This window comes from Durio zibethinus, chromosome 4, assembly GCF_047325235.1.
Source record: "Durio zibethinus cultivar Kanyao isolate XHJ-2024 chromosome 4, ASM4732523v1, whole genome shotgun sequence".
Taxonomy (NCBI): Eukaryota; Viridiplantae; Streptophyta; class Magnoliopsida; order Malvales; family Malvaceae; genus Durio; species Durio zibethinus.
The window spans coordinates 6,222,687-6,235,359 of NC_143165.1; the positions used below are offsets into that span (position 1 = coordinate 6,222,687).

A 12,673-nucleotide genomic window follows, 5' to 3' on the forward strand; every position below is an offset into this window, starting at 1 on the left:
TCATGCAAAATCCTAGTGAGTTGCATTTTAAGGTTGCAAAAAAAGTGTTGAGATATGTCAAAGGAACCAATGAACTTGAAATTTGGTTCAAGAAGAATGAAAGTTCAAGATTGGTTGGATTCACAGACAGTGACTGTGCTGGCTCTCATGAAGATATGAAAAGCACTTCAGGCTATGTGTTTCTCATTGGATTAAATGTGTTCAGCTGGAATTCAAAGAAACAAGAAACTGTGGCTCAATCAACAGCAGAAGTAGAGTATATAGCTGCTTCAGCTGTTGTTAATCAAGCAATTTGGCTAAAAAAAATTTTGATGGATTTGAGTCAAAAGCAAGATGATCCAACAGAAATTTTTGTGATAATCAGTCAGCAGTTGCAATGGTCAAGAACCTTGTGTTTCATGGAAGAACTAAGCATATTAAGATCAAGTATCACTTTATTAGAAAAGTTGAAGCTGAGAATGAAGTGAAACTGGTGCATTGCAAGTCAGAAGATCAAATTGCAGATATTCTGATCAAGGCCTTACCAAAGGCAAGGTTTGAAACATTAAGGAAAAGTCTTGGTTTTCCAACAGAACTGCCAAGTAATTAGGTATGACATTTCTATTGGCACTTTTGTAACAGGTTCTGCCATCTGATCAGTTTAGGTAACATGATGAATCTGTGCATAGTGATCCATACTGTTAGGCAAATAACTTTTGTAATAGTTAAACAAATTTTTGTATTTTTGAAGCCTATAAATTAATGAAATGAAGCTCATAATCTAATGAGCCAATTTACTTCAAGTGACAGATTAGTTTCTTTTGTTTTTTGTTCTTCCTCTATTCTAAATCCTTCAAAGTGTCATGGTTGCTGTAAAGTTCATGGATGATATGTAAGTTCTTACTTCCTTGAATAAAAACTTAACAGAATTCTTGGATTTTATATATTGGTTTTGGGGTTTTCTTTCGATTTGCTTGGCGTTGCAGTGCCCGAGTATACATGTTCTAATCAAAATCCAAGATTTTTCTGATGTTGCAGTAACAATGTTCTTTGAGTTTGTTCATTGCCTAATTTTTTTGTTCATGCTTTTCTGCAATTAGAAACACAGATTGCTTTTCTGCAATGAATTTTTTTATCAAGTGGGAAATAGTAAGTTAATTAAAACCATTGTAACTGACTAAACAAACTAGCAAGCTAATGCTAAGTTTATTTTCTATGTGCTTACACAAAACCGACTATGAACTAACATGGTCTTTCTTAAACGTGGCATCCAGCAGATTTGAGATTCGCGTCCCTGCCTGGCAAAACACCTGTGATATCTCCTTTCTCTTTTCTATACACTTGTGAAAGAGCTGAATCAAACACCGTATTATAAAAGGCACAGAAGCTGCTGCAATGACATACCGAAACCTCCTAGATTCTTTGGGAGTAACAGCAAAAATTGCAGAACCATAAGTCACGATCATCGAAATTGTGGCAACAATTACTTCGAGATGGAAAGGAAATCCGTGGGTGAGAGACATGATGACAAGTATTGAGGCGGAAAGAGCCAGAGTGTTGGCAATCAAGAAAACATAGTACGGTGCTGAATGAGATGCATAGATTGCTCTGCCTGCAACATGTCCATGCCCATTATCTTGCCACACCCCACCAGGAGGATTGACCACAGCTTGAAAGGTCACCGCAGCTATGAGTGTTGCAACTATTAACATCACGTTTCGGACATCGCTAGGCTTGTCTCTGCCTTCTTCATACTGGAAATGTTTGTACCAGCTCTTCCCTGTGCTTAAACGACTAACCATTTTCTTCTGCAATTGAAACCAATACTGAATTTTTCCTCTTCAATTCCTATATATAATATAGGTACCAAAAACGAGTTGAACGAGTCAACCAACACGGAGAGGAAGCTTCGCATATGGATTCCCCCCTGGATAATTAATTGCCATGAAATTTCAAGGTACTTTCATGTATACTTTATACATGGTAATTCTCCTTTTAAAAAAGGGTGGCATAATTTCCAAACCATCAAAAGGAATTTCATTGCTCCTTCATTTGAACTTGGGGAAACTTTCCTTTTCCTCTTGCAATATTTAACTTAATTAAGTCCATTTAAAGTCGCAATCTGGGGTTCAAATCCTGACGTTTTCAAGTATAAAAAAAGTATATATGAAACATGTTACATAATAAATATATGAGAAGTACAGACATTCATGATTGTGAAACAAGATCGGTATACACTGAAAAGGTAAGAACATGAACTATGTAAAGAAATTAAATGGTTTTTTTTTATAATTTAATGTATAATTTAATGGGGTTAGATTATTGTTTTTTTACAAAAATTCACCTATTCTTTCCTAAACTTATTGAACATATAAATCAGGCACCGAATCACGAAAGGCACTGCAGCTGCAGCCACGACATAACGAAACCTTACTGATTCTCCTGGAGTAACAGCAAAAATTGCAGAACCGTAAGTCACGATCATCGAAATTGTGGCAACAATTACTTCAAGTTGGAAAGGGAATCCGTAGGTTAGAGAGATGATCACAAGTATTGAAGCTGAAAGAGCAAGAGTGTTAGAAATCAAGAAAACATAGAAGGCTGGTGGTTGAGATGCGTAAATAGCTCTGCCAGCAATATGTCCTTGGCTAGTTTCTTGCCATACTCCACCGGGAGGATTGACTCCTGCTTGGAATGTCACGGCGGCTATGAGGGTGGCAACTATTAGAAGAAGATTTCGGACGTCGCTAGGCGAGTCCCTGTCTTCCTCATATTGAAAAAATTTGAACCAGCTCTTGCCTGTGCTTTTAATCACCATTGCCGTTATGCAATTGAACAGTGCAACATTTGAATTTGCCGTAAGTATAAATAGAAACCCAAGATTAGAGTTGGAATTGAACAAGTCTTTCAGTCAATATGTCCGCCTTTGTTTGCAGCCAAAGTAAACAAGTTGGGGTTTGATTACCAGGATAAATTGTGTCAACTTGTCAAAGTTATCTACTTTTCATAGCCAAGAACTATCGAAGTGCTTTCACGAGTCATGTCAATTTTGCAGAACATTATTGATTTTTCTGTACTTAAACCCGTTTTTCTGAATTCTTGATGTTCATGCTTGACAATTGTGATTTAAAAAAACATGGGAAAACTTACTAAAAGAAGATCTCTATTAGTAATTTGACTTTTACAAAAATCTCTCCATTTATAAATATCTTTTTCGTTGAAAATTTCTTTTCAATCCATTCGTGAGGATTGAATATTAAGCATGAATCATACTTGGAATATTTCATGATTTATTTCATATATTCCGTGTTTTAGATATTAAAATGACTATCCGACCAGATAAAATTATTTTCATCAAAATAATAGATCTATTTTCTATACTAGGATCAATTATAACAAAATAATATAAAAATAAAGAATGAAATTATAAGTAATAAATTTTAAATTTTGATCCAACGGTAGATTAGATCGAAATGGGTGGCCATTTAAGTGGATCGCTTCCTCATGTAGGTTGGTGCGCAACTTATCATCCACCACCATGGGGCGCACGTTAGCCTCCCCGTACACCTCAGCGGTGGCCTCATCCATCTTGATCTCAAAATCAGCCGCATCCCCCACCCACTCCCCTTTTAGCCCCTCCCCCACCCCCCAACAACAATCAATCAATATGTCACCAAACCCCACTTCCCCCTTCCCCTCCTCCTCTTCTGTCAGTTTTCTTTCATCCCAGCCCCAAATCCGCTTTGCAAAATTGCACCGCTTTCCTTATCCATCACCCCACTCTGCCAAAGTGCACCTCCACCCCATCCTTAACTCAGACGCCCGACATCCTTAGGAGACCAGAAATATTAGATCATGTCGAACCCATCTTCTCCCTTGGAACCACGATCGAACACATCGCCTCCACCACCATCAGAACCGCCGCTGGCTCTCCCCGCACCGCCAGCATCCACATCTACACCATCGGCAACCACCACCGTCACACCCAACCCGAGGCGGCTCCCACCACCCTGTTGGTCACACGATGAAACCATTGCCCTAATAGACGCGTATCGCGACATTTGGTACACGCTTCGTCGTGGGAACCTCAAGGCCACCCACTGGCAAGACGTGGCGGACACTGTGGCTCGACGCTGTCCCTTGGCGTCGCCTCCCAAAACTGCAGTCCAGTGCCGCCACAAGATGGAGAAGCTCCGGAAGCGGTACCGAACGGAGATCCAGCGGGCTAGATCCATGCCCGTTTCGAGATTTTCTTCTTCTTGGGTCCACTTTAAGCGCATGGATGCTATGGAAAAAGGGCCTAATGTGAAACCCGATTACAATTCGAATAGCCCAGATGAAGGAAACGACGAAGACGACGAAGATGACCAAGATCAAGACTTTTATGAAGATGGGTATAAGAACGGAAGCGTTAATACGAGAAGCATACAAAAGTTGTACCGAAATGGGATTGGAAACAGTGGTGGAACTGTCAGTGGCGGCGGCGGCGGGAGTAGCGGTGGGTTTAGGATTAGGATTCCCACTGGAGTTAGTATAGCACAGCCAGGGCCAAGATTTTATGGAAAAATGGATGAAAAATACGCTGCAAACGCTAACTCTAACGTGAATCCTCACCCTAATAAGGGTAATTTTGGTGGGTCGGGTTATGGGACTAGGGTTTTGATGGGGTTTGAGGATACACCAGGGAAAACAGAACCATCAGGGAGGAGGGAGAGAGATGCGGTTAAAGAGATGGTGTCAGCCATTAAAGCATTGGGAGATGGGTTTGTGAGGATGGAGCAGATGAAGATGGAGATGGCAAGGGAGATAGAGTCGACAAGGATGGACATGGAGATGAAGAGAACTGAGATGATATTAGGGTCACAACAGAGGATTATAGAGGCTTTCGCGAAGGCAGTTTCTGAGAGGAACAAGAAACCTAAAAGAATGCCCTCGCCGGAGCCTTGAGATGGATCATTTGCAATAGGCTGTAAGTGGGGTTTACTTCAGTTTTCATGTTTCTTTTTTTGTTGATTCTGTTGTAATTTTGCCTCTTGCTGGAACTAATGTAGCTTTAGTAGTTTTAGAACATTGTTGGTTTGATATAAAATTCTCTCTCTGTGTCTGTACTGATGTTGAAGAATGTGTAGATTACAATGTTTTCATACTGGTTGGCCTTCATTTGTTTCTCTGCTGGCTATGAAAATTACTTTTATCAATTGAGATGATGCAGCAAAGGGTATGTGATTATACTAGATGAGGAAGCTATGATAGATTATTAAGTAAAATGGAAACTACATATGAATATGTTTATTGATTAGAATTTAGTAGATGAGTTGTCTGGTGCTTGTATGATTCAGAACATCACGAGATTATAGAGTTAGAGTAACTTGAAGAGGATGATTAATGTTTAGATTGACCTATTTATTCCACAGAGTGATACAAAAGAAAAGGCAACCATTCTTCCCTGGTAAAAGCTGCATCATTTACGCCCAAGTTAGGTTCAAATTGATTATATTTTGTAATAGACTCTTTGTATACAAAATCCTGGTGGGCATGAATCACTATGCATCCACATATCCAACTATTAAGGCAAACTGGAGGTGCAAATGAACCAGGTAACTGACTGTGTAAATCATTATATATCAGAAACTGGAAGTGTTCAGCATCAGATTTCAAGGACTTTTCTACATTCTTAAGAACCTTGAAGGAACAGGTCTTTCCAAGACAAATAGGTTTAATAAAATCAAAAAATTATATTTTATATTTTCGTATCGACATAAATTGTAATACGTGATTTTTGTATAAAACAAAATACAAATTTAATATTTTACATGACTTAGTGACGCAAATTACCAGGTTTACTTTTCATTTAGGGCCTTAAGCTTTGCCTCTTAGCTCTACTAAAACGAAGGCAATTGGATATGGAAGTTCAAATTTTGATTTTTAAGTTAGAAATGCTTAAGCCATACTTAACTTGGTCCAATTAAAAAAAAAACTATTGATGAAGATAATCAACAAGGAGTCAAGAAAATGATTTTTAAGCAACATTAAAACATATCCACTACTTTAGTTCAATTCATTCATATAATTAGAAGATATAAATAGATTTGATATTTAAATTTTAATATTTGTAATTTTTTCTTTTATTTTTAGATTGTGATCTCTTATATATCATAAAACATATCCACTAGAATACAAATTTTTAATACAATTGGTATATATCATCATTTTTAACAAATGATATTCAACAAATTTAGAATTAAAATTTCTATATCTATAATTCTTTATTTTATCCCAAACTACTATCTTTTGTAAAAAAAAAAAAAAAAACAGAACGTTAAATAAAAATCAATACTCATTTAAGCTTTGACATTTTATTACGATCAATTAAATCTTGAATATTTTATTTCAAATCAATCCTTAAATATTTATTTTTATTCAATTGAATCTTTATACATTTTTTATTCAATTAAACTCTCAGATTATACGAAAACAATAAGAGTTCATTGATATTTAAGGGTTTAATTAATTGCCAGAAAAAACTTTGGATGATTATTAAATTTTAGTTGCTTTTTTTACCTTTTTACCTTAAAAAATCTACTAAAAAAAACCAAATAATAAAGATTAAAGACCCATATTGAAGTCTTAAAAGATAGCTTAAGTAAGGTTTATAACCAATTAAACCTTATTGATTATATATATAGTCTGCTGAACTTCTTAGTATCTTTGTTTCCAGGAGTTTTCACATTCGGTGTGTGTCGACCATTTAAAACCTCTGGTTATATCACCGGCAACCTCAGGATGTTCAGTCACGGTGGCTTTGAACTGCTTCCATTCACGGAGGACCTTTGTTAATTCGCTAAACTTTGCCTTCATAAAGCGGCAGCAATTCGCATGCATGGTGGTTACTGCGCCGACATCATGACTATCTTCACAAAAGCCACTGAAATGCCTGGTATCCAAGAACCTTACTTGGAGACCCAGCTGGTTGAAGAGCCCACTATGCATTAGATCTCGCATGACATGTTGGTCGTGTTTCCCTGTGGGATTAATATCCTTCTGGGAATACCATGTATCGACCAACGAAATGGTCTTGTTGTTTGATCTGATGAAAAAAAAACCTGTGTTGACCAGATTGTCTTCGGGTCGAGCTGGGTCGTCACTGGAAGAATCAAGGCTGATTTGTAGGTCCACGGTTTGGTCTCGACTTAACTTTGCAAATGGATTTCTTAGCCACAGTATATCTGTGTCCTAATAAAATCAACAAACATTATTAGTAAAATAATGATTGGTGTAAAAAAATCTATTGACAAATAAAATCGTAATTTAATAAAAAATTGTAATTACTAAAATTTAAAGTATAAATTTACTTATGCCGTATTCTAAAAAAAAGCCTACATGAAGCAAGTGAATTAAACTTGTTTTCAAGATAATAATAGGGTTAATAACTCATTTGATTTTTGAACTATTGTAATTTTTTTAATGTGTCACCTAAATTAAAGTAATTTTAATTAAGCATCTAAATTTTAATTTTGTGCGTGAAATTGTACTAATCTATGGACGCGTTAGAAAAATATTAATGTGACATTTAAATGTTGACATAGATAATATATATTATCATGTGTCAATAATGTAATTGTCACATGTTATTTTTAAAAAATAAAAAATAATAATAAATTTTATTAGAAATTATATTTTAAAATTTTTTATTTTATTTTTAGGAATGACATAATAATTATATTTAAATCACGTGATAATCACATGTAATTTATGTTGGCATTTAACTATTACATTAACTTTATTTTAATGATGTTAAAATGTGGACAATTTGATACACAAAAATATAATTTAAGTATCTAATTAAAAATATTTTTTATTTAAGTACCGTATTAAAAAAAGTACAATAGTTTATAGGTCAAATGAGGTAATATCCCGTAATAATAACATTGATATGCAAGGTTGAAAAAGTGTACCGTAAATATGAAGCTGTAGCCACGCTTAAGCACGTCCAAAAGAAGAAGAGTCTTTCTCCACACCATCTTAACATACTTCGGCGACATGTAAACATTTTCCCGACTAAAATCAACACCGTCCGTCATCAATCTATAACAATGCAACCTTTTAAATTTGCACCGTTCATAAGCCGTTTGATCGACGGTAACAAATAGCAGATGGTCAAGAAGTGGCCTGGTATCTTCTCCAAGCCAAAAACTCTCCAAGAACAGGTCCAGCATTGTCGTCTCTGCATTTACACTCTGCTCAACATAAGCTTTGTTGACAATCGTAATGATCAATGTCTTGTTCGCCATGGAAGCTTCTTCCAGCACCAAACCAAACTCGTCGTTTACCTGAAACTTTCCTGCAGTCTGTTACAGAAAAACAACGAGTACTTTTCCTGACGAAGAATTCTCATAAAAGTTTGTATATTTGTATATCTAGAGATAATACATGAAATATATATAGTGAACCAACGCTCGGTTGGTTTGAGTGGCATTGAGAATGTGTTCCCCTTTTTATTGTTTGGATTCGAATCCGTTAGAAGGTCGTGAGATGCTAATATCTATGAATTCACTAAGTCAAATGTAAATAAGCCTACATATATCTGTTCCAAAAAGGGATTCGGTATGGATTTAAACAACGTCAGGATGTGGTATAGCAGCCACTATTTAACGATAATACAGTACTAAGTCACTATTATTTACTGCAATAAAGTTGTGAATCGTCATTCATACAAAGAATGATATATCACATTCGTAAATAACGGTATAATAAAAAGTTGTCATCCTAACAAAACGTTATAACCGTTATTTTTATTTTTTAAAAATATATCTATGAATTTAATAACGTATTGATTTTGAATTACAACTAATATATGTAAAAAAAATATTTTACTTATAAATGTAAGCTTAAAATATTATAACCAATATATTATAAATTACTTTAAATATCATAAATAAATATTATTATATCAAACAATTTTATGATAAATTATGAAAATGTTAAAAAAATTCATGACTATAATGTATACGACTATCACTATCTCATTCGTTATGTCTACAAATAAATGTGATTAATCGAAAAAGCTACAATGATCACATTTTAAATCTCTAGTATTGAATAAATTTTAAAAACTCGCTTGTCACTAAATTTTATATATAAATACTTACATTGAAAATTGAGGGTCGAATGATGGATTCTTGGCAGGAGAGTAAAGGGTTTGAGATTGAAGGAGACCAGACACATATGTAAATGTAAAGAGCACCAGTTAAAAGGAGAAAAATTATTATAAGAGAAAAGCTCTTTGGATGTTTCATGTATGAGATCATTGTCTTAGAGGGTGAGTGGTTTCTTTAGGATTGCAAGGAGTCATGAAAGGAGCTGAGACTGGTTTAAATTGGCATGGGCTTAGCATATAGAAGTTTACCCTAAGTAAGCTCGAATTCGGTTCATTCCTCGTCAACCTCTAGATTACGATTTTTTTGTTAAAATAAATTTTTTTGCACATAATAGGATAAATTTTTTAGTTTAATTTTTTTTAAAATTTTACCTTATATAAATATATAAAAACCATAAAATTAGTCAAAATAAAATTCAATGTAAGTGATCTGTTATTTTAACACGTGTACTACTTAAATAAATATTGTGTCTTGAATAATAAATTATATTTATTTCTTTTTATATTTTTAATTGATTAACTTACCTTTTACATTGTGAACAAATGAAAGATTACTTTTACTTCCATATAAAGCAATTGAATTAATTATATTTTGTTGTTTTCCAAATTTTTATTAATTTTAGCTTTTATGACTTTTTTTTAGAAAAATATTAAATATGTAGACATAATCAAAATGATCAAAAATTATGATAATCCAATATAAATATATAAGATACAGAATCTCTAAAAAAAAATAACTCTTCAACATGAATAATATATTTTTATCTTATTTGAAATTCAAATTTTAATTTGTATATTATATTAAAAATTTATATTTGATACACTATTAATATATCGAATTATGTCGTCTCATTAATAAGATGGATCGGATGATATCATTTTTAAGTTTTTTAAATAATATTAATATTTTGCATATCCATTTTAAAGGTTAATAGTTATTTATTAATGAGAAAACGTAATTTAATTCACTACTATGCACTGATAATTTATATATTAATAATATACAAATATCAACTTTATATTAATTTAACTTTTATGTTTATTTAATTTTTTAAGCTCTTGTTAATTGGCCTCATTAATTGTATTTATTTATTTATTTTGGTAAGAAAAAATTCGGTGATAGATAAGCTGCTCAGTCCTCCAAGTCATGACAAGATGTGCTGTACTTGACAGCCTAAGACAGTGACTGCAAGTCGTGTATTCGAGATGATCCTAACAAATGACCACTGACAGGACTCGAACCTAAGACCTCTTCGGAGAACCACCTTAACCGATTGAACCAACCATTTATTAGTTGTATTTATTATTATATATGTATGTTGGACTTATTATAAATACAATACAATAAATTATTATTACTATGTTTCAATTAATGTTGTTATTTGGAACATCATGATGCCCCTCGATTATCTTTTAATTCAAAATACAATACAATGATACAAAGAAAATGATAAAAAAAAAAAAAAAAAACTTAGGTAACACGATTTATAATTTTAATAAAAATAATGTATATATTTAAAATAAAAATATATATTTTATATTTTTCATGTCAATACAATAACATGTAATTTTTATATAAAATATAATACAAATATATTAATTGTTAATGTTTTATACAAACTTATGCATGAAACGCAAGAGGAACTGACCAATTCTGAGTTTGGTAAGTAAAGCACACAATCGAATAAATAAAAAACTATAATAGACTACAAATTCATTCATTAAAAGGTTACAATCTCCTTGCATAGAGAGAAATTCCATGTTCAAGCTCCAAAACCATTCGAGTCCCTGCAAAGTGTTGGCCAATGCAGGTGCGAGCGCCAACCCGGCCCGAATGACAAGTAAACCTGTGGATGGCTTGCAAGCTCCGAGAACTCCATTTGCAAATCTCTCAGGATTGAACAGGTTTGCACGGGCCTCAACAGATCAGTGAATGTTTGTGCCTTTCGGGACCATAACGCCTTTGAATTCAATATCTTGCAAGAGTTCCCTCATCAAAAACACTGCAGGTGGGTAAAGACGCAAGGTCTCTTGGATTACCATTGTAAGCTGCCTTATAATCAGACAAGTAACCATCAAAATCTATTGAATCCAATGTTTTGGAAAGCACACGAACCAGCAAAAACAATTGAAACCAAAGTCATGCTTCGAAGAATATCAGGGTCTAGAAGGCCACCTCTACAAATTTGAAGGACCTCAGCACGAACTCGAGCTTGCCAATGTGGATGTGCAGCTAACAACATCAAGCTCCATGTGGCTGTAATGGCTGTGGTCTCATGACCTGCATAGTATATGTTCTTGTAGTTATACATTATAAACTAGTCGGGGGAGGAATCGGATGACGGTTAATGTCAACAATATTGCTTTTGGCACCCTCAAGAATCATTTGTAGCAGACCCTTCCCACGTCCAGCCTCAGTGCGCTGTTTTACAACTTCCAATATCTTTGAGGTTACCTCTTTCTCTACTTTCCATTTCAGAAAGTGCCTACAATTGTTAGGATGGATTACTCACAAAACAAATATCTACACTTTTTAACTATAAGAAGAATGAGACGTCCACAAATTTGCATAATTGAAATTCAAGTCATCAAAGCGGAAGTTTACCTCAGTTGGATCATACAACTACCTTTAAAAAGTAACGTCTATTATGTCTGGAGATCAAATCTCACACCTTGCAACCCCTTCACCTGCCCTTGAGCTACGGCCTCTTTTGTACAAAAAAGTTCAAGCCATCATCAATTTATCACTTGATATGAATAATAACAATTTATAAAGATACTTAGGTAAGTCAAACCTTTAGCCGGGTACCCCGATGATAGATTTGCTTTTGCTCATGACCTTTTGAAGAGTTCTGATCTTAAAGAAAATTTTTTTCTTCCTCTTCGGAGTAGCTGCTTCCAAAACAAGCTCTTGAGATTATATCTGCAGACAGGTTTCTTAAATCCAGGTCAACTTCAATTTCTGCCAGGCCTCCAATTTCTTGGACTTGCTTCTCCCAAGATTTTATTATTGAGTTAGTCGACTCCACCATTAGGTTCACCAAGCCCTTAACCTTGTCAAAGTATGGTTCAGGAGCAATAATATTTCTGTGCTGAGCCCACAGTCGGCCACTTGATGTTATAATACCATCGCCAAGAAGAGGACCGAAATAGTTGGAAAGAAAGAAGGCTTGCCTAGGCTCAGGGAAGTGCATAGGTTAATTTCCTTCACCATCTCCACCTCTGTCACGCATAGAAGTTTCCAGTTGAATACATGAAGGTAGGTCCTGTCAATAATTTTGTAACCAATGAATTTAAGTGAAACTGCCTTTTAACTGAACCAGACTACCAGAGACTAAAACAGAAACAAAATCCAGGAGAGGAATTAGATCGCCAAGGAAGTTAGAGATGATTAAAGTTTGAAGTGCATACCATAATGTTTTCGCCACTGCTCGATGTGATGATAGGCCTTTAAAGGCCAACCATGATCAAGATGCACATTGGGTTGATCATGAGAAGATCTTTCTCGGGATTCAATCCTCTTGATATCAAAGATGT

At 34.5% G+C, this 12,673-nt stretch overlaps 4 protein-coding genes across 5 annotated transcripts; 1 reads left to right on the forward strand and 3 right to left on the reverse strand.

The window, feature by feature from the left end:
• Nucleotides 1–1,092: 1,092 nt before the first annotated feature.
• Nucleotides 1,093–1,927, reverse strand: LOC149519068 (uncharacterized). The gene has a single exon (XM_089759275.1). It carries the CDS (start codon nucleotides 1,779–1,781, stop codon nucleotides 1,215–1,217), a length of 567 nt encoding a protein of 188 aa, XP_089615401.1. The 5' UTR covers nucleotides 1,782–1,927; the 3' UTR covers nucleotides 1,093–1,214.
• A 315-nt stretch (nucleotides 1,928–2,242) lies between these two features.
• Nucleotides 2,243–2,833, reverse strand: LOC111288749 (uncharacterized). Its single transcript, XM_022879741.2, has one exon. It carries the CDS (start codon nucleotides 2,795–2,797, stop codon nucleotides 2,324–2,326), a length of 474 nt encoding a protein of 157 aa, XP_022735476.1. The 5' UTR covers nucleotides 2,798–2,833; the 3' UTR covers nucleotides 2,243–2,323.
• A 603-nt stretch (nucleotides 2,834–3,436) lies between these two features.
• LOC111287389 (uncharacterized) lies at nucleotides 3,437–6,838 on the forward strand. 2 transcript variants are annotated; one of them, XR_016341441.1, is made up of 3 exons: nucleotides 3,693–4,948; nucleotides 5,394–5,576; nucleotides 6,698–6,832. XR_016341441.1 is itself a non-coding variant. In XM_022877920.2 (2 exons), the coding sequence occupies exon 1, from the start codon at nucleotides 3,835–3,837 to the stop codon at nucleotides 4,924–4,926; it is 1,092 nt and encodes a 363-aa protein (XP_022733655.1). In that variant the 5' UTR covers nucleotides 3,437–3,834; the 3' UTR covers nucleotides 4,927–4,948; nucleotides 6,698–6,838. The 2 variants fall into 2 exon arrangements, 1 of the variants encoding a protein (XP_022733655.1); XM_022877920.2 differs by lacking the exon at nucleotides 5,394–5,576 and having other exon boundaries at nucleotides 3,437–4,948; nucleotides 6,698–6,838.
• LOC111288750 (uncharacterized protein At1g28695-like) lies at nucleotides 6,679–9,287 on the reverse strand. The gene is made up of 4 exons (XM_089758914.1): nucleotides 9,129–9,287; nucleotides 8,558–8,623; nucleotides 7,935–8,327; nucleotides 6,679–7,212 (listed from the first exon to the last, which is right to left on the reverse strand). Exons 1-4 carry the CDS (start codon nucleotides 9,285–9,287, stop codon nucleotides 6,679–6,681), a joined length of 1,152 nt encoding a protein of 383 aa, XP_089615040.1.
• Between the last annotated feature and the right edge of the window lie 3,386 nt (nucleotides 9,288–12,673).